The sequence below is a fragment of the Cupressus sempervirens genome, chromosome 5, assembly GCF_028749045.1.
Source record: "Cupressus sempervirens isolate cs-2001-9-10 chromosome 5, ASM2874904v1, whole genome shotgun sequence".
Classification (NCBI taxonomy): domain Eukaryota; kingdom Viridiplantae; phylum Streptophyta; class Pinopsida; order Cupressales; family Cupressaceae; genus Cupressus; species Cupressus sempervirens.
The window spans coordinates 86,252,735-86,277,984 of NC_143122.1; the positions used below are offsets into that span (position 1 = coordinate 86,252,735).

Consider the following 25,250-nt stretch of genomic DNA (forward strand, 5'->3'; position numbering starts at 1 on the left):
TAGGAAACTCTTTGTTTGAGTTGATGAAGGTCAAGTTCATCTTTAATCTTGAATTTGCATGCCCCTAGACAAGATTCAATAATATAGGAGTCAATAGTTTAGCCAAGAAAGACTAAGATACATTGAGATCCTAGAGTCTCCCTATTGGAAAGATGGCTCACTCAGAGTTTGTTTTGGATCTTGGCCAACCAGAACTACCAGGAGCAAAGGGGACAACACCATTAGTAGGCCATATAGAAATAGATCCACCCTAGGGTGGTGATGCTAAGTAGTGACATTGAAAATATCTTCCCCCTCCTAATTTCTAGTGTAGGGCATGGGAGCACAATTTGAAAGGGAAGTGGATAGAGGAGTTGGAGCCACAAGGCGAGGATCACTTGCCAAAGGTAGAAATATTTGGTGACACTCTAACAACTGTACAAATTGCATTGCTCCAAGGATGAAATAGTTCTTGCAAGTGGGCCAACTTGTTGGCTTGAACTTGAACCTACATCATGACATTATTGCATCTACATGCTTTAACATATAAAGAAATATTGTTATTGATATATAATTATAAAAATACTCTTTATACCCACACATATTACAAGATCTTTTCAAAACAAACTCATTTAAAATTATAGAAAAATACATATGTGCGTCACATTGTTGTCTAACTAGATTCATCCCAAATTCACACCACAAGCTACAAACACTTCATCTTTGGTATTCATGAAATTTGAATCATGAATTTTGTCATAAATGCACCAAGTACAATAGATAAGAGTGAAATGACACATAGTGTAATTTATAACACTAAATAAGCCTAAGATAGACAACTAATCAAATTTGAAATGTTTTTATTAAGATTTTAAAAAATACAATTAAATTATAACAACTGATTACTTATAATATTTCTTTATTATAATTTTAAAAAGATAAATATATATAACTTCTTATAATATAATCGTATACTTCATAAAATAAATTAAGTTTGATTACAAAAATACAGCAAATCTAAAGCTAATGATAACATAAAGAGATTAAGTTTCAATCACTTTTTCTCCAACCATAATCAATTACAATTACACCAAAATCCACCTTAATTAAAACATTTTTTTATTGAATTCATAATTAAACAAATACTCTTCTCCCCCACACATATTACAAGATCTTTCTACAAGATCTTTGAGTGGCAATGTACACAACATCGATTCCTTGTCACAAGACTTTAAGTGGAAATGTTGGCTTATGAAACAATGTATGCAACTTTGATTTCATAAATCATCCACGAACTTACACCTTTCATGCGACTAATGCAACAAGACAACGACCACTTTAAAACCCGATTATTTTAAAGCTCCTGAAGCTTATCTAGTGTCGTACCTCAAATTGAGATATTTGCCAATTATAATACCCAACGAAACTGACTGATGCATGTAACAAGAAGTTTTAGGTAATATATTATTTGTTCTTTGTTGGTCTAGAGAGAGCATATTGTTCAGGCATTTCAAATCGGATCAGATACGCATTTGAAGCATATAGTATTTTACATGAACGTGGAAAGAGGGAATGAATTATGACGCAATCCAATCCCCCTGAAGATTTTATTATAATGCCCATGATCTAGAAAACCTCCCCCGAAAATGATGTGGTCTTTTTGCTACACTTCAAAGATGTCAAAGCGAAATTTTAGCCGTTGAATTTGTTTCAAAAGTCTCCGTCTTTCATTTTGTTGGGCCGACATAACATCTGCACAGATAAGCGTACGATTCATTCTTTCCATGGTAGTTTGAACTTCATAGGAAAACGTTTTGCAGAATTTGAAGATAAACAGTGTTTCAAAAGTTCTAACTTGTACGTAAATTAAGGTATGATTCATGGCTTGTACTGCAGATAAGGTATTATTTAGTGATGTTTAGATTTCATGGGAAAGCTTTTGCAGAGTCTCACGATCAAAATATGGTTGATTGTGATGATTGGAGGGCGTGAAGCTGCTCTCTACTCTCTTGTTTTTGATGAAATGTTTCCATTTCATTGAAGAATCTCAAAGATCACTTTGTTCAACAACTCTAGCATGATTAATCTTCTTGAAGACCTGTATTTGCTTTTCTATGGATGTTCTAGACATCCATCTTTGGATCTAGGAATTAGAGCACGGTTATAATTCTTTAAATTATTATAAGAAATTGCAGATGGCAGTTCTTTCCTTGGATCTTTTTCCACCGATTTTAGGTTAATTCTTAGTAGGTAAGTTTCTAGAAAGATCTGTATGTGTTTTGTGTTCAGACATCTATTATTGGGATTTAGAAATTAGAAAGTGGGAAGTTTTGCATTATAATGAAGATTCACAGATAGCCATTTTTTGTTTGGATGTAGAAATTATACAAAGACCACATTTGTTCCATAACTATGGAATAGTGTTTTTATATGGATGTTTCAGACATCCATTATTAGGATGGAGAAAGTTGTGAAATTTTGCAGCAATGGCTCATGCATAGATCTAGTTAGGAAAATAATACATGATCTTTACAAGAATTCAGAAATAAAGCGCAGAGTAAACACAGATTCTCATTCCATGACAACAAAATTGGATTGATTACAATAATCATTAAGCATGTCTTTATACAAAATTGAACTCTTATTTGAAAGAATAAATCATGCTTAAAGCAGTAGTAAGCTAGCTTTAAGTTCCAGTTCTCTATAGGAAGAAACGTAACAAAAATTACGATCATGCATAAAACAAGCATGCACCGCATAACATGCAGTTAGCACATAGGTAAGTTGGAATTAATCACCAACAAAAGTAAATAGTATGAGTTCTTACTATAGTATGACAAAGAATTGTAGATGATGATTCTTTGCTTGGATGTAAGAATTACGCAAAAGGTCACTCTTAGTGCCACCAAATTAGGTTTTTCTTAGTACGCTAAAGCTTCTCGAATGATGTTTTCTATGGTTGTTTCAGACATCCATTTTTGGAATGGGGAAATAAGATATCGTGAATTGTTAAAGATGATAATTTTTCCATTGGATGTAAAGATAGCGATTGTTCCACTAATCCTACGCTTATTCCACAAAGCTTCTATCAAAACCTGCGTTGATTTTCTATGGCTGTTTTAAACATCCATGAAAAAGCCTGAATTCTTACATTATAATAAATAATTGCAGAGGGCGAGGTCTAAGTTCAGGTTTTGAACCTACTTTATTTATCGTAGAACATAGCCATATGATCATTTTGTGTATATTGTTTCTAATTAAACTGTCTGTCTACGTATTACGTACTAATAACAGTGCATCTAAACTATCTCTTCAAAATTTTGCAGAGGTTTTTTGTAAGAACATCCCTTGAAGGAACATGGTGAAGGTGAAGGGTGAAGAGAGAGTCAAAGAGCATCCATACAGAGGAGTGAGGAAAAGGCCATGGGGTAAATGGGCAGCAGAAATCAGAGACACGATTAAAGGAATGAGAGTCTGGCTAGGCACTTTTAACACTGCAGAGGAGGCTGCGAGAGCTTATGATGAAGCAGCTAGGAAGGTGGGAAGACATAACACAAAGCTCAACTTCCCAGACAAGGAACAGATCCAAAACCAAAATACACACATCCACTCTTCAAATAAGATAACAATCACCAACTCTTCTGTAATGTCAAAACAAAATGTTATAACTCAGGCCTGCAGCTCCACATCAAAAAATGCATGCAATCCGGTTAATGAAGGGACCCATGTTGCAGATGTAGCAAGTAATGAAAATTTCATGAACCCTTTTGATTATGCTTCAGAATGGTTTAACGATAGTATTACTAATGCGTCAGAAGGGATCTGGGAGGGCTTTCCATTTACAGGAAATGCCGTGGAGTATGAAGAAGAGGAGGTTGACCTAAATTTGTGGAGCTTTGATTATATGGATCTCTGAGCAGGTAACATAGAGCTTTCTACCTGGTACTCTTTGTAAACTTTTTTTTTCAAATGGTTTTTTCTGGAACCTGTGGGTATATGAGACCATGATATACATAGAAAGTGTTGGATATTGTATAGAATATGAGTTAGTGATGTGCACTGGATATATATATCTTACTCAAGCACTTTGATCTTGTGAAGAATCCAAGTCCTCTTTTCCTTTTTCTTTGTGGAGCCTGATGTAAAATTGGAAGTAGGTTGATCATTAGAAGGAATTGAAAATTCTATATATGTTCATTATTCTTAAGGTCAGTTGAAAAAAAGAATTATTCTTAGTATTATATTGAGCATGGCATTTAACTTACAGGAGTTGGTGATTATTTTTAATAATATTTTGTAAATCTTTGGAAATCTAAAATAGTGTTTTGTACATATTAGATGGTTGTAGAGATGGCAACCAGATCACAATTAAATTACAATCTTTTTTCACACTTGAGAGAGGCAGCTCCTGATATGATGGGGGTGTGTGTAATTTTATGTGTACTTTTTTCTTGAAACTATGAAAAGGATAAAACATAAAACTAAAGGAAATGGAGGAAAAAAATCTAATAGTAGACATATCAATACCATTTTAGATTCTAGTTGGATTGTTGATTACAAAGGGGTTTTAGTAAAGAAAAAGTTGGATATGCAATAAAGACGAAAGAAAAGAAATATATTTCCACATTTGAGCAAACAAATAGCCTCAACACTTTCTAACCAAGATACCAAGGTATGAATGTGTTTCATAATTTACATAATCATAAGTGCTCAAGGAGATTTTCAATTCAACAAATGAGAAATGATAACAATAACTGGAAAACATAATTAAAACACTCAAATAAAATGCATTCTTCATTATCCTTTTGACACTATACAAATTCAAAATCCTTAAGTACAAAGTATGAATGTACAAGCTCTCAAAAAGTCCCTCTAGTGAATTCTCTAGAGTTCTTCCCCTTTTGCAAATATTCCCTCTTTTTACAATATCAATAGCCTTGCGATTTTTAAGCTTCAAAATAACCATCTAAAATTTTGAACAGTTTGAACAAGATTATTAACTTCACAAATTTCATAAAAACTGAGTCAACTTCTTAACTTCGACTAAAAAGTGACAAAAGTCACTATTTAGTATATACAAACAACGTAAGGAAATGAAGGTTTTCCCATCTAACTACAACCAAATATAACATACAATGGTAACATCTAAAAATTAAATTGCAATATTTCCCTTGACATCTTCTCAGATAGCATCTTGATCAATAGTTTATTCTTATTAAATTGAAGGAACTTGTATGATTTATGAATTTTTATCATATATTTGTAACTAAGAGTAACTACATCATCCATTTTAAACCTTGATGTGACATGATTAGCTTCATTTAACAAATAAGCAGATAAGATCTCAAGTGTATCTCTATATTTTGAGAGATTTATACCTACTAAGATATTTAGTTATTTTATCAGAAATTTTCTCTTCTCTATTACACAATAAAGAAAAGCATCTTGATTACTAGCTCTATCAAATGTACTAGTAATGGCGTTTAATGCGCTTCGTTCTAGCCAGATAAAACAGGTTCATGGTAATTGTCACTGTAAAAAGTAAGGATAGTGTCATTTTCCAAGTTAAAGATTGACTAAAATCTTCTACAATCACATTGCCTTGCAATTTATGCTGACAAATTGGTTGTCTTAAACATTAGACATTAGTCATTAGTTTCTTGATTAAAAGAATTAAATAGTGAAAATTGATTAAATTGTTTTAAATTTAATTTCATCCATAAGTGTGAGTGTCTGAATGTGTGATGTTTAAGAACTACCTTGATAGATGTCTTATATTCTGCCTCTTGAAAGAAATCCAACTTTATATTTTAGCTTTGTCAAAAAAATTGTCCTGAACCCAGATTAAAAATATATATCTAGTTTGGAGACTTTCCAGTATATACTATTCCAGTCATGAAGCCTAGAGATCTATGCTATAGAATGTCAAAATAAAACAAATTCTTTCACATATTTAAGAAGTTGTTTGCAGCTTCCTTCTCCTTATGGCTTGGACATGAATCAAGAAAGATAGAATCCTTCAAAACATTAGTTAAATCAAACATCATATATATTGGTGATATAACATTCATTCCTGAACTGGTGACTAATCAATATATGTTGTGAACTGTATCCAACTTCTACATTTATAAAAATTGGATCGCACTCCAAAAGAATCCTAGTGTACTTGATTTACACGTTGCTATTATTTGAACACATTTCTATCCTCCTTCGGTACTTCAATTTTGTCAGAGGTGCGGGAAAGGTGAATCAGTTTTACACCTATCATTTGTATTTTCTATGAAAATTTTAATCCCGTTTCAACAGATGCATTTGTGTGAATTCCTACAATTGTGGCATTGCTTTGGTGAATTTCCATAACCGTCTCTGAAGCTCCACATTTCGACAGACAGTGAGAATATTGGCAAAGAATTATAAATTTGACTTTACGACTACCAAGTGCATTTATATTTGATGAAAAATAAATGATTGATTCCATCTCCACGCACCAGGATAACACTTTCACACAGGCACCGGGGTAATACCTGCAAGTTACATCCTCTCAAAGGTTTCTAAAGTCTTTTCAATTTTATTTGGTATATAACATCCATTGAGATGTCTTAGCTCCACTCTATCACACTGCTTGGCTTCTAAAGTGTTTTTCTTTCCAACAAAATATTTTATACACTCCAATATATGCCTTTTGTTAAAAAAGGGACAAAAATTTATTAAGACAAAAAAGATTACAACAAGGAGAGCTCAACAAGGAGCTCTATCAAGAGCAACAAGTTCATCAAATTCTTGCATCATCTCATAGGGAAGTTGCCCCCGATCCATAATATTCCAGCCCGAAGCATGACCAAAAGCCCATTTGACCAAACAATCAGTAGCTCTATTCCATTCACGAGGAATGTAAGTAAACCTAATGAACTCAAGCGAGGTACAAAAGAGAAGAATTTGATTAACAACAGTGGCCAGTTGCCAAATAACATCGTCAAGCTCCTGCGAGGAAAGCAAGTTCACCACCACTTGGAACTCAGACTTAGAGATAATCTTGTGTCATCCCAGCAAACAACATTGTTCCACAACATATAAAATGGCATGAGCCTCCATGAGATTGTTAGTCTAATCACCCTTATGCACTGAGAAAAAGAATTTAACATCACCAGAACTACAACGAGCCACTCCCCCAATACTAGCAGTGCCTAGATTCCCCCAGGAAGAACCGTCAGTGTTAATTTGTAGAACTGCATAGGGCGGAGGAGTCTAGTGCCCATCCCGATTCACTTGACCTTTCCTCTGTTATCAAGGCTACCTGGGCACTCTTTGATATGTTTGAGCTACAACCCCATCCTAAAGATGAAAATTGAGGTGATTGCATATAGCAAGATCAACTGGATCCATACTCCCATCTAGCTCACACTTCACTTGAATAGTTTCCTGAATAGAATGTGAGATCTTCCACCAAAGATGCATAACACTAATTTGAACATCTTGGAAGATTTGACAATTCCTCTCCAACCAGATATGCTAGAGAATGAATGATGGGCTAGCAATCCAAGCAGCATGGAGAGGAGAAGACTTGGAGGGAGCACCAACCATGTGGACCTAGAACTTAGACAAAGCTAAAGCATGCCTACAAGAACAACCCCAAGCACTCCATCAAAGGTGTCATAGCTGAGTAGAAAAGGAGCAATGGAAGAACATATGGGAGATAGACTCCTCCCCATTACCACTAAAAATACAATAAGAGGGGCACTAAAATCCATGTTTACAAAGATTATCCCACGTAAGACAATGGTTGCGAGCCACTAGCCACATGAAAAAATTGCACTTCTAGGACCAAAAAACTTTATTACAAACTTGCTTCCACCAAGGGACCTTAACATCCCCAAATAATTGTCTAGTTATCTATCGATACCCAATAGAAATGTGATATTTATTAGACAAGGTACCTTTCCAAGACAAAACATCTGGTCCTAGCAAAGAGGAACACTCCCTAGAGGCCATAATTTGAGAAGGCTCCCGATAATCCACCTATGTGCCTCCAGGAGGCCAATTAGAAGAGTGCTTCCATCTGTAACCAACAACATGTCCCAATTGATAAGGAGTCTTGCAATGAGCCACTTTATCCCATCTAGCAGCATGAAAAGAATCACAAAGAGTCTGAATATGATTGGTACATGGATAGTATAGATGGAAATCCATCCCAAGCATTAGATTGAAACAAAGCCTTAGAGCCTCCCTTACATATCTAGAATAGACCTCTCTTGACTAACATAGCACCAGTCTTTAGAGTATGTTAGAGCATAGAGCCATGACCTTCAAGAGGAAGTGTTGAAATAGAGCAAGGATCAACACCATGAAAATATTTATGGGTGATAATACGAGCCCAAAGTCAATGTACCATTACCAATAAAGTTTAGCAGCCAATGCTTGACTACTCAAGGGAGTTGAATGAAGACCAAGAACACCCTTCTTTTTAGGCCTACAAGTAGTCTCCCAACTAATCAAACTCCATTTAATGCTACAAAAATTACCACTCCTTGAGAAAGTAAATAGGAGCAGCCTGAACCATGCTTCTATAAGTAGGAAGAGCTTGAATAATAGATTGAAGAAGATTAACCCATGTAGCAGTAGAAAGCCATCTATGAGTCCAATCATTTACCTTATCCTGAAGCTTGGTAATCATTTTTTTCTAGAAGAGTAATGGCTACCTAGAAATAGCAATAGGGATACTAGGATAAGTAAAAGGAAGTGACCCAATCTGAAACTACAAGATATCAACAATTCTTTGCTGAATAGAATCAAGAGCATTAAAAAGGTAAATGGAAGATTTGTGCTCATTAACTTTTTGGCTTGAAGCTACCAAAATTATTTAGAGTATGCCAAAAGGGTTCAACTTCATTGATCCTAGCAAGACCTACAAGAGCAGAATTATGGACAAATTGAAGGTGAGAAAGATTAGGTAAAGCATTACACCACAGCCACCCTTAAATAGAATTATGGGACCTGATACTTAATGAATTTTCCCAAGCCCTCAGCCATGATGATGAATAGATATGGGGAGAGAGGATCACCCTAGTGGAGGGCTTTAGAGGCATCAAATAGTTGGGAAGGTTGACCATTAAGAAGAACTAAAAAAGAGGTAGAAGTAACACAACTCATAGTCCAACTCACCCATTCAAAGCTAAAGCCAAAGGTAAGAAGAATATTCCTTAGGAAATTCCATTTACCTCTATCATAGCCCTTAGCCATATCTAGCTTAATAAACATTGGTCTCTCCCTTAAACTAGCCATAGAGTGAATAGCCTCAGTAGCAATAACCACCCCATCAAAAATTTGTCTTCTAGAAACAAAACCACCTTGTTCCTCTAAGATAATAATGGGGAGCCACTTTTTAATTCTCTTAGCAATCAACTTAGTAATGACTGTGTAAGCCACATTACATAAGGCAATTGGTCTGAAAAACTCCAATTGATTAGCACCCTCTCTTTTTGGAAAAAGAGTTAGGAAAGTAGAATTCAATGCCCAAAGCATCTACTTGCTAGAATAGGATTATTTAACCACCTCCAACAAATCATGATTAATGATGTCCTAGAATTCCTGAAAGAACTCAACTAGAAAGTCATTAGGACCAGGAGCCTTTCCCTTAGGCATGCCAAAGACCACCTCCTCCAGCTCTTCCAAAGCAATTGGTTGCATGAGATAATCATTCATTTCCTGAGTTATAAGCAAAGGAATACAAGACAAAATAATATTTTTTTTCATTATTAGTAGGAGGAGAGTCCTTAGAGAAGAGGGTAGAAAAGTACCAAGTAGCCTCCTAGAACAAAGCTAGCAAGGAAGTCAATTGGATACCTTGAGAATTAACAAAAGAAGAGATATTGCTCTGACACTGACAAGATTGCATATTCTTATGGAAAAAGATAGTGTTCCGATCACCTTCCTAGAGCCAATCAACTCTAGTCTTTTGCTTCCAAAAAATTTCCTCTCAAAGTTCCCATTTGTCTAGAGCTCTAAAAGCAAGGGATTCATCCCTTCCAAGATCCTTCGAGAAACCTCAATCTCTAATCTTCCCAATGATGACATCAAGATCTTCTTGAGCAAGCCTCTTCATAGAGTGAAGGTTCCCAAAATATTGTCTATTCTATATCTTGAGCTTCCTTTTAACATATTGAAACCTTTTAGAAAATCAAAACATAGCAGTACCATATGTAGAAGCACTATCTCTCCACCAACATAAAACAAAATCACGAAGAGAAGGGTCACAAAGACACAACAACTAGAACTTAAAAGGTGGATGCTTTGGAATAAAAGCCCTAGTAGCATAAAATTTGATTGACCAATGATCAAAACCCCTCCGATCTAGGATTTTCAAAGAGAGAGTAAGGGTGCCACTAACCCAGAAACAAGAAGCAAGAAATTAGTCCAGACATTCTAAGATAGCATCAACCACTAGTCCTTCAATTATTCCAAGTATCTAGAGACCATTAGAATTCTTAACATCAAAGAGATGCAAAAGTGATATTTGTTGTCGAAGAAGAGTAGAGGAAGGCCCCAATCTAGCCAAACCACCTTGCTTCTCCTCTAGACTTAAAATTGAATTGAAGTCCCCTGCTAACACCTAAGGATGAAAAGGGCAACAATTTCTAACATACTAAATATGCCTCCAAAGTTCCTCCTTTTGCACAAAATCAGTAGTTGCATGTACACATTAGTAATCATGATTACCTCTCTTGAGTCCAAAGCAGAAGCCATCATAGAGAGAGCTAAGCGAGAAGACACCCAACCAAGTAGAGATATTTTCTACAAATCCCAAAAGATAGCCAAACCACCAACACTAGCCATAGACCCAACACACTGGCATTGCCGACGTGTCCAAATATTAGAGGCATGTTGGACCATAGACTCCATAGAGAATTTAGTCTCTTGGATACAAAAAACATCAAAAGAGTGATCAACCACCAGATTCGAAATAGCCTTTTGTCTAGGGATGTTATTCAACCCCCTAACATTCCATAAGAGAATAATCATCATTGAGTAGAATGGAGAAAATGAGCATCCAATGGTTTCATTGACCCAGACTCTATCAATATATCTCTTGTGAGTTTAATTTTCTCTTGGTTTCTTTTGCACCCACTCCTTACAGGAGGAGTAAAGGAAACTCAATTAAAGGGTCTATGCATTAACCCCAAGGGGAAAGGGGACCCCTTACCTTACCAGATGCTAGCACATTCTTAACCAAGTCTATTAGAACAATCAATTTTCAAATAAGTTTGGCTATGAGTTTAGTACAATCAAGTCTTGAGGACTCTAGATTTGAGCAAGAATTAGAATTTGGAATTCTTCTTAAAAAAATCATAATCTACTGTATGGGTCTACAAAATGGGAATTGGAATTTGGAAAAAAATAAAATTGGTATCCTCATTTATCTCCCAATTTGAGAATTTGATCTTCCTTCTAGATAGTTGGAATTGCTCAAATACCCATTTTAATCCTAATTTTGAAAAAACAAACATTCCAAATTAATTGAAAGGGACCTTTTTTAATTTCAATCACAAACCTACTTGTTTTGGTGCTCATTTTTGGTCTACTAGCACATTGTCATTGTTGTCTTTGCTCACTGTTTCTTCTACTCTGGTTGTTCGACATTGTTGGTCTACAAACATATTGTCCATAGGTAAATTTTTCTTTTATCATATCGGGGTCACTAGGGTTTATTTTTATTCTACTCCTCCTTATCATTAATTTCATTAGTTTCTTTAGGTTGCAAAGGTGAGTGCATTTGATTATTGTGAGGTGGCAAAGGTTGCATTCTTCATCGGGTGAAATCTTCCTGGAAGTGTCAATGTGTTGTTTAGGGCTTTTCTTTTTTGAGCCATTTTTTGGATAATAAAGGCTGAAATCATGCATGGATATCTCTTTTTTTTAATTATTATTCCATGTAATGGTTTGATGTATTATTTTATTCAAAGAAATGCCACCATTACCATAAACAACTTTTTCGGAGAACAACTAGATTTTGAAGGTTTTGGTATTTTCACCTCTTTTGTAATGTAGCCTTTTTTATTGCCTATTCTTTGCATATAAATATCCCTTTTCTTCTCTCAATCCTTTCAATCCATTCCTAGTGTAATGTGTTATAGTTTCATCTCTATATTTCAATAAGGGGTTTCTCAATTCTTTTCAACACTATCTGTCCAATTTGTAAATGCCATGGTATAATGATTATTAGGAAGAAGTCTCATATCCTTCTTCATTGCAAGTGCTTTATTCATGATAAATAGCCTCAAATTTCTCTATTCCCCTTTTGTCTATGTAATAATGTCCAAGAGTTTGATGGCTTTTGTTTTAGTTGTTGCATGTTTGTGTTGATTACAAGGGTGTTATTGTCTCCAAAGATGAAAATTTACATTCCACTAATGCATTCAACCTTAAGAATATTCAATGATGGGGTGGACTATGTGACACCTCATCACTTCTTTCTCTCTACCAATTAAGAAACCATATTTTGGATAGGCTGAGAATGTTCTCAAACTAGATAACTTGTTCAACACTTGGACTTTCTCACCCTATAGGATTATTTGTTAAAATAATTATGATTTTTACCCTCAAAACTATTTTTTTCTATCTCTTAATAGTTTCCAACAACCATTTTCTTTTGGGTGTATATTGTTAGAAAAGCTATAGTGTGGAATTCTTTTTGAATGCCAAATTGAAAAGGGAATAAGAAAACAAATAAATTTTAGAGATGAGATATGTAAGAAATGATAACATACAAAGACCAAATACATAGGACAAAGAAACACAAGATTTAACATGGAAAACCCTTCCAGGAAAATGTTGAAAATATTCAGGATAAGACAAGTTACTGAGAGGGGAGGGGTGAATCAATAACCTATAAAACTTTCAAACAATTCAGCATTTTAACCATTCACCATTCATTCATCTAAGCTATTGCATAACTAAAAGATAAAACATTCATTGCACATGTACACAGAGATTTGGTGACCCAGAAACCTTCCAAATAGAAAGTAAAATTGGGGTGGGGATGATGCCCACAAAACTTCAATATTGCAGTATAAAGTTGGCCTGTTAAGGCTTACAATGATCACTTCTAGTGATCTACCCTGTTAGGAGCAAGTAGGACTACTAGATCCACCTTGTTAGAGAATTTACAAACATACAATAAAGTATGCACTCTGTTAGGAGATTTACAAAAAGACTGTTAAGTCTACCTTGTTAAAGGATTTATAAACTGATTCACCTGTTAGGATGAAGCAGTGGATCTGCTTACAACTATTTTCTGATAAGATCCTTTTTTACTTTGATCACCTGATGTGATAGATATAAATTTTCTGCTCCTATGTTGACCTTGTTGAATCCCTTTTATTTTGCTGCTGATTTGCAATTCCTTCTTTTCATGCAAACATCAATCTCTTCCTTTTATATCTTTTTCACACCCCTCATATATATCATACTACAAATGATATCATACATTACATATATACCATTTCATTATTTACAACTGCAAGGTTAGCCAAAACATAAGTGAACAAAACATTACTGAGTCAGCCAGATAGTAGAAAACTTGGGTTCCTCAAGCTGACTTGATGACCTTCTGATACTCGGCATCAACTACATTACTCGGCATCGTCATGCACTCGGTAGAAGTAGACGCTCGGTTCATACTAGCCACATAACACTACTTGGAACTCGGTAACCATTGGTGACTCGGTAGATATAGTGCCACTCAGTAGAAACTAACTTCTTTGTTTACGTTGCTTTGCTCGATGAAAATTGAGTTCTTCATTTACCTTGCTTTTCTCGATGAACACTGAGTTCTTCATTTACCTTGCTTTGCTCAGTGAACACCGAGTTCTTCATTTACCTTGCTTTTCTTGATGAACACTGAGTTCTTCATTTATCTTGCTTTGCTCGGTGAACACTAAGTTCTTCATTTACCTTGCTTTGCTTGGTGAACACTGAGTTCTTCATTTACCTTGCTTTTCTCGGTGAACACTAAGTTCTTCATTTACTCGATATCCTCTGAAATGCTCGGTGAGAACTATTTATCTACTGAACTTATAAGGTAACCACTAAATGCTTGGTATACATTGTAGACTAAGTGATGAGCTAGATAAGCATTCAAAATTGAATAAGTGTTTGCACTAATGAAAAATATTCCATAATTCCAACAATCTCCCCCTTTGGCATTAGTGAGAAAAACACTTATGAGCCAAAAATTATGTGCAAAATTTGTTGTACTAATTTACATATATCTCCCCCACACAATATGCACAGAATATTTACAAATATTTCTATCTTTACACAAGGCTTCCTTATTTACATATATCTCCATCTCTTTTCTCTATCTCTTTTCTCTTTTCTCTATCTCTTCTTTGGTACTCTATGTCCCCCTTTTTGACAATAATGCCAAAATAAACAATATGTATTTACATAGAAACACCAAAATGAGAGATAAACTCATAATGTACCTTGAGAATAAGAGCCAAAGTCTTATCCCAATTTTCTTGCAAAGTTTTGCAAGTGGAGAGTGTTATATGAACTTTAGCTGAAAGTTCAATCACATGATCTGCAACTAAATTTTTTTTTTCAAGGATCAATGTTTATGAGTATACAATGTGTTTCTGCATTGTGTCCATGAAAGGAAGGATCATCTTATGAATATCAATCAAGGTAGATCTGATCCTTGCTTCCTCTCTTAACAATTTTGCCTGCTTTTCTGACAAAAATCTGATTCTGAGATGATGGGATGAACTTGAATTAGGGTCAAGTTGTAGCATTTGAGCACTGACCTTCATATCCTCATCAATTTTACTTAATTTTTCTTTGATCTCCTTGGTATACTCGGTAACATCACAAAGTTTGGCAAAAAGTGAAGTTACATTATTAAAAGAATTTTCAAGATTGACTAAAATTGTGGACAATTCTACCTGTTTTATTGCAATGTACTGAGCAATGTGCTCAAGCACCTTATTATCAAATTTTCTTTTAGCCTTTTCAATCAAATTTTCTTCACCAGAGGTGTCCTCATTGAATTTATTTACAGCCTCTTCTAACTGAATCAAAATGTGTTGAGTAGAATCTACTTCAACACCTATAGCTTCTGTAATTATATTCCTAGCATTCTAAATTATTCTGTACTCCTTATCCCTTTTAGACCTTTACTTCTGCGTAGCCTTCATCTCTATTAGTTGACTAGCATACCTCATCTCTTCAATGGTAGCATTTTCATAGTCAATTTTTGGAATCACTATCTTCGTGTCTATGGCAATATTTTTAGGAATTTCCTTTCCAGTGATTAGAAGTCTTAATGGTTGCTTTTGTTTGACTTCTTTGATGACTAGTTTGACCTTAGGAATAGACACAATAGTGGAGATGGAAGGACTAGTAGTGAAAAATGGGATAGGACTTGACGATTGAGTGCCAATAGGACTATTTACTCGATCAAAAACTGGAATACTTCCCAAAAATGATGATACACTTGGTAATGTTGTATCTGAACTAAATGGATTTGAAATAGATGCAGATAATGTTGAAAAAATTATAGAACAAGCTAGAATCAAAATTGTAGAACTTACTGTTACATTTATTGGTGATGATGGAGCTGAGGAGACTAGCTCGGTAGCTAAAGAAGAGGGCTGAAGCTTGGTAGATGAAGTGGTAGACACTTCTGTCTCAGATACTTAGAGCTAGGAGGAGGCTGGTGAAGATTGAGCAATTGATGTGGCAATTGTGCTCACAATCTCACTTGTAGAAGCTATCTCCTTAGTGGATGAAATAGTTTTTGGTGGAGAGTGAGGAAGGGATGCAATCACTGTTACTACAATTTTTACTAGATCATCTTCCTCCTTATCTTTCTCTTCAGATTCTTCCTCCTTGCCTTCTCCCATTAATGCATGCAGCTCACCTGGTGAGACTCTGATGGATGGAATGCCATCAATATCCTCACTATCATTGTTGTCATCATCCTTGATTTCCACTGGGTCTTCACTAGGCTTATGCAGATGATAGCTATTTTTTCACATGTTTGTAGCATCATTTACAACATGCTCAATGTCTTTGATCAAAATTAAACATGTGTGAAATCTGATCATCATCATACCTTCATGGTTTTTCATTGCAGTTTTTACTTCTGCTCTAGTGATACTTGGTTGAAGATTCTTCAAGGATTGCTCATAGATGTCTTTTACCATTTGGGTGGCTGATTCCCATATCGATTGCAATCTCTCCAATAGTTCTTTTGAGATTTGGGAGGCAAGCTGGTCCGGGGAGTATTTCTATTTTCCCATCTTGCTGAGTACCAGTTCCTCTATCTGCATTTTCTCAGCATCTGTTCTAGTTTCAAATTTCAATGCCTTGAAATTTGTGATGCCTGCTCCTTCTTCCAATTTTTTAAGCCTTTGCTCAAATGTGGGTGTAGGCCTGACTAGTATAGGTTCCTACTTACCTTTTCTGGTCCTTCTGGTAAATACTGCAATAGGCTTCTTCTTAGGTTTGGTAATTATTACGTTACCTTTCTTCTTTGGAGGTTCTTCTTCAGTTTCTTGTTCTTCTTTTTCTTCTCCTCCTCCTCCTTCTTCATCATCTCCTTCATCCTCACCTTTACCTTCTGTTAGCATAAGAGGTCCAGATGTAGTTTTCAATTTTGCTATCTTCCTCTTGCCTTTGCTTATGGCCTATGGTAGCTTGATTTCAAGCTCAATTCTAGCCTTTGCTTCATCATAGGTTCCAAAAATAGGTTTCCTTAGGTCTACTGGCTTATTTACCAGTGCTTCTATGATGTCTCTAGCTTCATCAATATTTACCTCATAGGGAAGAGGTTTTACCCATGCAACTCGGGGTCTGACTGCCTGGATGTACACCTTATCACAGTCAACCATGAAGCATACATCATCTCTGTAATCCTCAAAAAGCTTAGGAGGAATCTCACCTATTATTCGTCCTCTCCTTGAAGTCTTCAAAATAATTGTCCATAATGCTATCAAAATTTTTACCCATCTCTGCTACAAACTCATTTATCTGATACAAAATTGGAATGTCTTTTCTCCATATGACAATTCTTTTAGATGGAAAGAATTTTTGAATGTAGAAAAATAAAAAGATCAACAGAGAATCAAACTTACAAGAGTTATTCTTGGAAGTCCTTATACTATCTATATTTTTATTCAATTTTTTTAGCAATACCTCAAACAGATCAAATTCAAGGTTTTTCTTTACAATCTTGAGGGCCAAATCCATAGCTTCACAAGGTACACTTTTCAATCTACTGGAACTGTATAATGTATATGCAATTACATTAATGCCAAATCTTAGTTTAACATCAGATATAGTGTTTACCTTCAAACCTCTACCATCCCACTCGGCTAGGGTTTGCTTTTGTAGCTCCTCCCGACCTAGGATTTTGGTGGCTTTTGCTTTATTGAGCATAGGGAGACCTGTGACTTTATGAATCATCTTCTTTGTGATTAGCACTGGCTTCTCTAACCATAATTATCCATTATGAACCCAACTCAAGATATACCTAATCCATTTGGTTTGGAAGTTTCTCGGCATATGCTGGATATGAGTCAAGCCTTTGGTTTCAAGATGCTTGAACTCAGGTTTCAAAGAGCCATCTACACTCATTTCACCTAGGGCACTGTCCATCTCTAGGTTTTTGATTTCTTGAATAGAACATTTGAAATGAGTACAAATATCATTGATAAGAAGTACCTTAGGAGGTATTTTTGATTGAGCTCCAATTGGGTCGAGTGATTCTGCAATAGCCAGAACAATCTTGAAGTTGGGAGCTTTCCATTCTGTACCCCTTTATCAACATTTCTGAACCTCTTTTTACCTTGGTGCTGCTAGTGCTTGCGGATGCCATAGCTACTCGGTAAGTATAAGAAAATCTTGAACAAATTCTTCACTTGAAAATCACTTGAAATCGCTTGGAATTTGCTCTAGATTCACTGGAGATCTTTTAGCTCTATGTATTCTTAAGTCACGGTGAAAAATGAAATCGAATTCTACCCTTTTGATGGAAATACTGTCATTAATGCTCAGTACGAAGGTAGATGAGATGACATAGTGCTTGCCAGTCTGTCATTGATTTACTCAGTAAAACCTTCCAACTTGGTGTCCAAACAAAATCTTTGATACTCCCGACCTAGCTTGATAAGGTCTTTAACCAACCTTGCTCAATAGATGCAACACGGTGAATGATAACTTTTCTTTGGTCCTTGTATCTAAAATACTGATTTGATCATTTGCACTCTTTTCACTCTGGAACTGCTTGAGATATGGCTTGATGATGCAGTTCATGATTCTTCTTAAATCTAATTGGAAATGGTGGAGTCACCCATTTCTTGAGTGATATGACCATCATTTGAACTGTCTTGCTCGGTAGATTTAGGAATCTATTGTTGTCTCATCTGCTTTCGAATGTTATCAGCTTTAGCTTTCTTTTCATCTTCAATTCTTCCAGTATTCATGCAATTCTTGGCTATATGACCAAGTTCAGTACATGTATAACATCTTATAGTTGTATCCTTCTTTCTTAGGTGATGTCTTGCATAGTTTATCCCAATGTGTCCATATTCTCCACAATAGTGACACCTACACCAAGTATTGTAGTCCCAACCAAATATTGCTTTGATAATTTTTTCTGCTGGATTGAATGTTTTTTATTTACATTCAAATGCCTTGTGACCTTGCTTCTTGCATTTGTGACATTTTCCTTCAAATTTTGGTTTCTCTTTGCATTCATTAGCTTTGTGACCATGCTGATTGCAGTTGAAGCATTTGCCATTGAATTTTCCTTTTCCATTACTCCAACATTTGTTTGATGTATGAACTATCTTGCCACAATGATTGCAAGTGGGTTTTTTATTCCCTTGGGCACCTTGTTTGGAGGATTCACCTTCTTCCTTGTATCCAAGACCGATTTTACCTTTTTGTCTATGAAGATTCTACTCATTTTTTTGATTCAATTGGTTCATGTATGTTTGAGATTTCATCTTTCTTTCATTGACTTACCTTTTAGTGATCAAGTCATTTTCCAAACTTTCATTGATTTGTCTCTCAAATCTCAGATCACTTTGTAAGCTTGCATTGATTTGTCTTTCAGTGATTAAATCATTTCTCAAACTTTCATTCTCAGATCTTAGATTCAAAATTTCTTCATTTGCATTAGATAGTTGAACTACAAGATTTTCATGCTGAAGGAATTGATTATTTCTTACCTCTAAGTCTTCATTTGCCTTTTTTCTCTGTTCTAAAGCTTCACATAGCCTGATTGATTGGATTTCTTGTTCTCTTTTAAGCTTCCTTACTTCTTCCTACAGAGAACCATTCTTTGCTAGGAGTTCCTTGATTGCTTCATTAGCTTCATTTGAATTGCTTGACGGTAAAAGGTCTTCAATCTTTTCTTCAACATACTAATGATCATTCATTTGTCTTGCAAGTTCCTTCCTTCTTTTTAGAGATTTAGAAAGATGCTCCTTTGCTTCCTTGAGTTGAGCCATGGCCATTTCCAGATCTAGCTTTTCATTTTCAATAGATTTGTCAAGTTTGAATAACTCCATTGTCCTTGATCTTTTCTCAAGCTGTCAAAGTTTATCCTGAGAACCACAATGCTCTGATGCCAATTGTTGGAAATATTCAGGATAAGATAGGTTACTGAGAGGGGAGGGGTGAATCAGTAACCTATAAAACTTTCAAACAATTCAATATTTTAACCATTCACCATTCATTCATCTAATCTACTGCATAATTGAAAGATCAAACATTCATTGCATATGTACACAGAGATTTGGTGACCCAAGAACCTTCCAAATAGAAAGTAAAACTGGGGTGGGGATGATGCCCACAAAACTTCAATACTGCAGTATAAAGTTGGCCTGTTAAGGCTTACAATGATCACTTTTGGTGATCTGCCTTGTTAGAAGCAAGTAGGACTACTAGATCCGCCTTGTTAGAGGATTTACAAACATACGGTAAAGTATGCACTCTGTTAGGAGATTTACAAAAAGACTGTTAAGTCTACCCTATTAAAGGATTTATAAACTTATTCACCTATTAGGATGAAGCAGTGGATCTACTTACAACTGTTTGTTGATAAGATCCTTTTTTGCATTGATCACCTGATGTGATAGATATAACTTTTTTGCTCCTATGTTGACCTTGTTGAATCCCTTTTATTTTGCTACTAATTTGCAATTCCTTCTTTTCATGCGAACATCAATCTCTTCCTTTTATATCTTTTTCACACCCTTCATATATATCATACTACAAATGATATCATACATTACATATATACCATTTCATTATTTACAACTGCAAGGTCAGCCAAAACATAAGTGAACAAAACATTACTGAGTCAACCAGATAGTAGAAAACTCGAGTTCCTCAAGTTGACTTGGTGACCTTCTGTCATGCACTTGGTAGAAGTAGAGGCTCAGTTCATACCAGCCATACAACACTACTTCAAACTCGGTAACCATTGGTGACTTGGTAGATATAATGCCACTCGGTAGAAACTAACTTCGTTGTTTACCTTGCTTTACTCGGTGAACAATGACTTCTTCATTTACCTTGCTTTGCTTGGTGAACACTAAGTTCTTCATTTACTCGATATCCTCTAAAATGCTCGATGAGAATTGTTTACCTGCTAAACTTATAAGGTAACCACTGAATTCTCGGTATACACTATAGACTAAGTGATGAGCTAGATAAGCATTCAGAATTGAATAAGTGTTTGCACTAATAACAAATATACCATAATTCCAACAGAAAAAACCCACCACTAAAAAACCCCAAGAAAACTTTTGTATTAAAGTTACAAAATTTACATACAAAACTATAGATTTTTCAGAGGCCCAAATTGCTTTCAATCTTTCTAATTTTCATCATCATGCATACTTCTAATGAATTCTTATGGCCATGAAAACATGCTGCAATTTATTCAAGAATTTAGTATAGAAACAATTATAGGAAATGCAATTTTCCAACCATCTATCACACACAATCACCCACACAACTGGCCGTATATAGTTACATGACTTCATAATCCATTAGGAACTCACCTTTCTTTACAACATTCACCATACACAAACCTTCACTAGTACCTTACCATACTCATACCTCACCACACACAATCCTCATGATTTCCTCCACCACACACAAGGAAATGGCTTCACTATACTAGTTGTACGAGCCAGACATATGCATTCCACTATACTTTCTATGCGGCTAAAACATGTTCCCTTTGACCACTTTCTATACTATGGAATTTTCCTCCACTGTATGGTGGTCTTTTTAGAGGGTGAGACTCATTCACTGCATACTACACTTCTCCACACTTTAGTATTACAAAAATCTCCCACTTGATGAAGTGCAAAGTCACTCATTCAGCATGGCTGATAAGAGTTGGGGTTTTAAAGCCCCATAGAGCTTGTGGACTAGTTGAACTTAGTTGTGTTCACTGGCTTTGTTAGTGCATCTGCAACATTCTCTTGACTATCAACCTTTTCTAGATTTAACTTTCCATATTCAACCATGTCACATTCAAAATGATATTGTACATCAACATGTTTTTTCCTAGCATGGAAAATAGGATTCTTCGCTAAATATATATTGCACTTTTTTTGTCATAGAAAATTATAATTCTTCTTGCATTATAGCCAATATCAAAACAAAAATTCTTAAGTCAAACTACTTCTTGAGATGCACGAGTATCAACCATATAGTTTGTCTCAATTGTTGCAATGCAGCTACACTATAATTTTGTCATCTAACTGATAGCACCACCATTCTCCATGAATACATATCCATTAGTGGACCTTCTTCTATTAATGTCCCAATCCCAATGGGTGTCCACATAACCTTGAATGCTAACATATCTATTTAATCCAATTGAGTTACTTGGATAGCATAATGTGTACTATGACATGCCCTTCAAATATCTCAAAACTCTTTTCATGACATCCAATGTGGCTTGTTCAAATTTTTCATAAACTAACTCATTACTCCCACTGCTTGGGAAATGTCAAGTCTTATACTAATCATTGCATACATTAGACTTCCAACATCACTTGCATAAGATACTTGCTTCATGTCTTCAATCTCATCGGTAGAGCTCATACTATCACTGACCAATAGCTTCATTCCATGTAACACTAGAACTATTTGTTGCTTGCAATCAATCATGTTAAATTGCTCTAGAACATTGGTAATGTATTTTCTTTGGTCAAGCCAAAGTTTTGTGCTGACCCTGTCTCTTGTGAATTCCATCCCCAAAATGAGTTTTGCCAACCCTAAATCTTTCATTTCAAACTTCAGGGACAACTAAGATTTTAATTGTGAAATCATTTCCTTATTATTTCTTATAAACAACATATTAGCTATCTATAGATTAATAATAAGTACATGATCACCTTCAACTTTATAGTACACATAGTGATTAGATTTAAATCTCATAAAATCCAAAGACAATACATATGCATCATAATTTGATACCATATTTCTTAAAAATAGATTGACATAAGTATGAATATGTGTTTTAATCATTCTTTTACCACTAATATCAAACCCACTACTTGTTGGTAAGATAATTTCTTATATGATTTAAGTACTATCATTTGTTTGATTTTTGAAGAGGATTTGATCAAATGAGATAACAATGGAACTTAGAGGAAAGGTTGAGTTATGATATGAAAAAGAGTACAAGGATCACTTAAGACAATGATATTATAGTGCATTGATAATCTACTTAAGACTGCAAATGATGGTTACATTGATTAAGTTTGAAAGAACAAGTGCAATGAATTTTGTATGCCAAGCTTAACATTCTACATAGTAGGTGCCAAGAAAAAATAGTGTAAGCCAAGCAAAATATTAGTTAGACAAAAGTTAGTTAATGTCGAATGTTAGCACTATGAGAAAGATCGTGAATTCGAAGAATCTAAGCTGACAAGTTTGATTTTTTAGATTGTGTGAACCATGTGGAAGATAAGGTTGATGGGCTGGTGGGACAAAATTCAAGATGAACTATTTTGAGGTGAGTTCAAAGATGATTGAAAGGAGAAGTTTCTAGAAGGGAATGTAATGAAATGAGGGGTAGATTCATTGAATCCTACCTAATCCAACCTAATCCTAAAATATATATGGGTTCACTAAGTTGTAAAAAATTTTAATTGTGCATCTAGACCTTGGATAACTGATTTAGCCCCCCCTCTTAGTTATTCCAAAGAATTCCAACAATTGTTATCAGAGCCATCTACTTAATAGAACTAGATTGAAGGTACTAGAAGAAAAAAGATCAAAATGTTGAAAAGATAGGTACCCAAGCTTAATAGAGATAAATTTCCTACATGGAAAAGTGTGATGAAGCTACACCTAGGAGGTCTTGGAGACCATGTATAAACTACCATTTCTATTGAGCATGTCAATCCTACTAGAGCCCTAACTACTCAAGATCTAATAAAGAAGAAAGAACACAACTAGGCAATGTTGGAGATTGTCTCTACCTTGAGTTATGTCAAGTTTGATGATACCAAGGATTGTGATAGTACAAAGAAAATGTGGGATGATCTACAAACCATCTTTGGAGGTGACAAAAATGTTCTAAGAGCCAAAGCTAAAAGTCTTAGAGGTAAGTTCAATGAGATGAGAATGCAATAAGGTGAGAATATTGCTCAATATTGCTCTAGGATAAAAGATGTTAATGCAATAAGAGAAGCTACTAGTACAATAGATGATGATATTATACACCTAAAAATATTTAATTTTCTTTCAAAGCTAAGTTTTCATTAAAGGAACCTAATAAGAAGAAGAAGAAGAAAAACACAAAATATGTGTCTAGTGATAGTGATACCGATGAGGAAAATGTAGATCAACTTGAAGTACTATTACCAAGGAGATTTCATAGAGGTAAAGGTAAGATTAAAGGTTCTATCATGTGTTTCAATTGTAATGGGGTTGGTCATATTTCTGCTAGATGTTTAGAGAAGAAGAATTACAAAGGTGGTGACAAGTACAAAAGTAGAAGAGATGAAGACAAAAAAGACTACAAAGACAAAGGTGAGAAGTCTTCTTACATTGGTGAAGATGAAAAAAAAGATGGATTTTATAGTCATGCTAATGAAGTGGTGTGTGTTACAATGAAGGATGAATCTGATGAGGATGAGGCAACTAAACTAGTGTCTTGTGTGAACAAGAATGATTGATGGATCATTGATAGTGGGTGTTCACATCACATGACTAGAGATAAAAGTAAGTTCATTACCTTGAATTCTTATGATGGAAATAGTGTAAGGTTTAGTAATGATGCACCATGTTAGATAAAAGGAAAATGTTCTATCAAGATTTCAAAAAATATTTTATGTGACAATGCTTATTATGTTGAAGGACTTAACTATAACTTGTTGAGTGTGTCATAGCTAAATAATTTGGGTTGTAAGATTGAGTTTGAGATAAAAATTGCTAAGATATATGATACTGATGGAAAAATGATTGGAAAAGGTGATCAAACTAGAGTTAATCTATTCTACCTTGATATAGAGGATAATACTTGTTTAGTTGTAAAATTTGAGGTTGTGTGGCTATGGCAAAAGAGGTTATGTCATGTTAATTTTGATAACTCGGTTAGTATCAATAACATGAGAAGAATCAAAAGTTTTCCTAAGTTGAAGAAACCTGATAATATAATTTTCAAACAATGTGAGTTAGGAAAATGACAAAGTCAAGTTTTAAGAGTAAGACTCATACCTCGAAAGGAATATTAGAGATTGTTCATATTGACTTGTGTGGACCAATTGAAGTGTAAAGCTGAAAAGGAGATAAGTAAATTATGTTGCTTGTTGATGATTATTCTAGAATGATGATAATTATGTTTTTGAAACATAAATTTAATGCTTTCCAAGTGTTTAAGTGGTACTTAGAAAGATTCAAGAAGGAAATAGGTAAAAGTATGAAATGTTTGAGATCTGACAGAGGAGGAGAATTTATATCAAATGAGTTTGAGATGCATTGTAATGATAGAGGAATCAAAAGAAAAATATTTTCTCCTAGAACCCCTCCACAAAATAGAATTTCTAAAAGGAGGAACAAGTCTATAATGGATTGTGCTAGGACACTCATGATGGAGAAGAATGTTGCTTTGAAATATTGGAGAGAAGCTATAAGTACAATTGTCTATACCTTGAACTATGTACAAGTCAAGAAAGGTACTCGTTCAACACCTTTTGAGCTATGGTATGGCTACTCACCCAATGTAAAATATT

At 34.9% G+C, this 25,250-nt stretch overlaps 1 protein-coding gene across 3 annotated transcripts; it reads left to right on the forward strand.

Annotated features, from left to right (window-relative positions):
• Nucleotides 1–1,629: 1,629 nt before the first annotated feature.
• LOC149554670 (uncharacterized) lies at nucleotides 1,630–4,243 on the forward strand. 3 transcript variants are annotated; one of them, XM_089833497.1, is made up of 2 exons: nucleotides 1,630–1,745; nucleotides 3,306–4,243. In XM_089833497.1, the coding sequence occupies exon 2, from the start codon at nucleotides 3,338–3,340 to the stop codon at nucleotides 3,893–3,895; it is 558 nt and encodes a 185-aa protein (XP_089689623.1). In that variant the 5' UTR covers nucleotides 1,630–1,745; nucleotides 3,306–3,337; the 3' UTR covers nucleotides 3,896–4,243. The 3 variants fall into 3 exon arrangements, with proteins under 3 accessions (XP_089689623.1, XP_089689621.1, XP_089689622.1); XM_089833495.1 differs by having other exon boundaries at nucleotides 1,737–1,850; XM_089833496.1 differs by lacking the exon at nucleotides 1,630–1,745 and adding an exon at nucleotides 1,922–2,229.
• The last annotated feature ends 21,007 nt before the right edge of the window (nucleotides 4,244–25,250 follow it).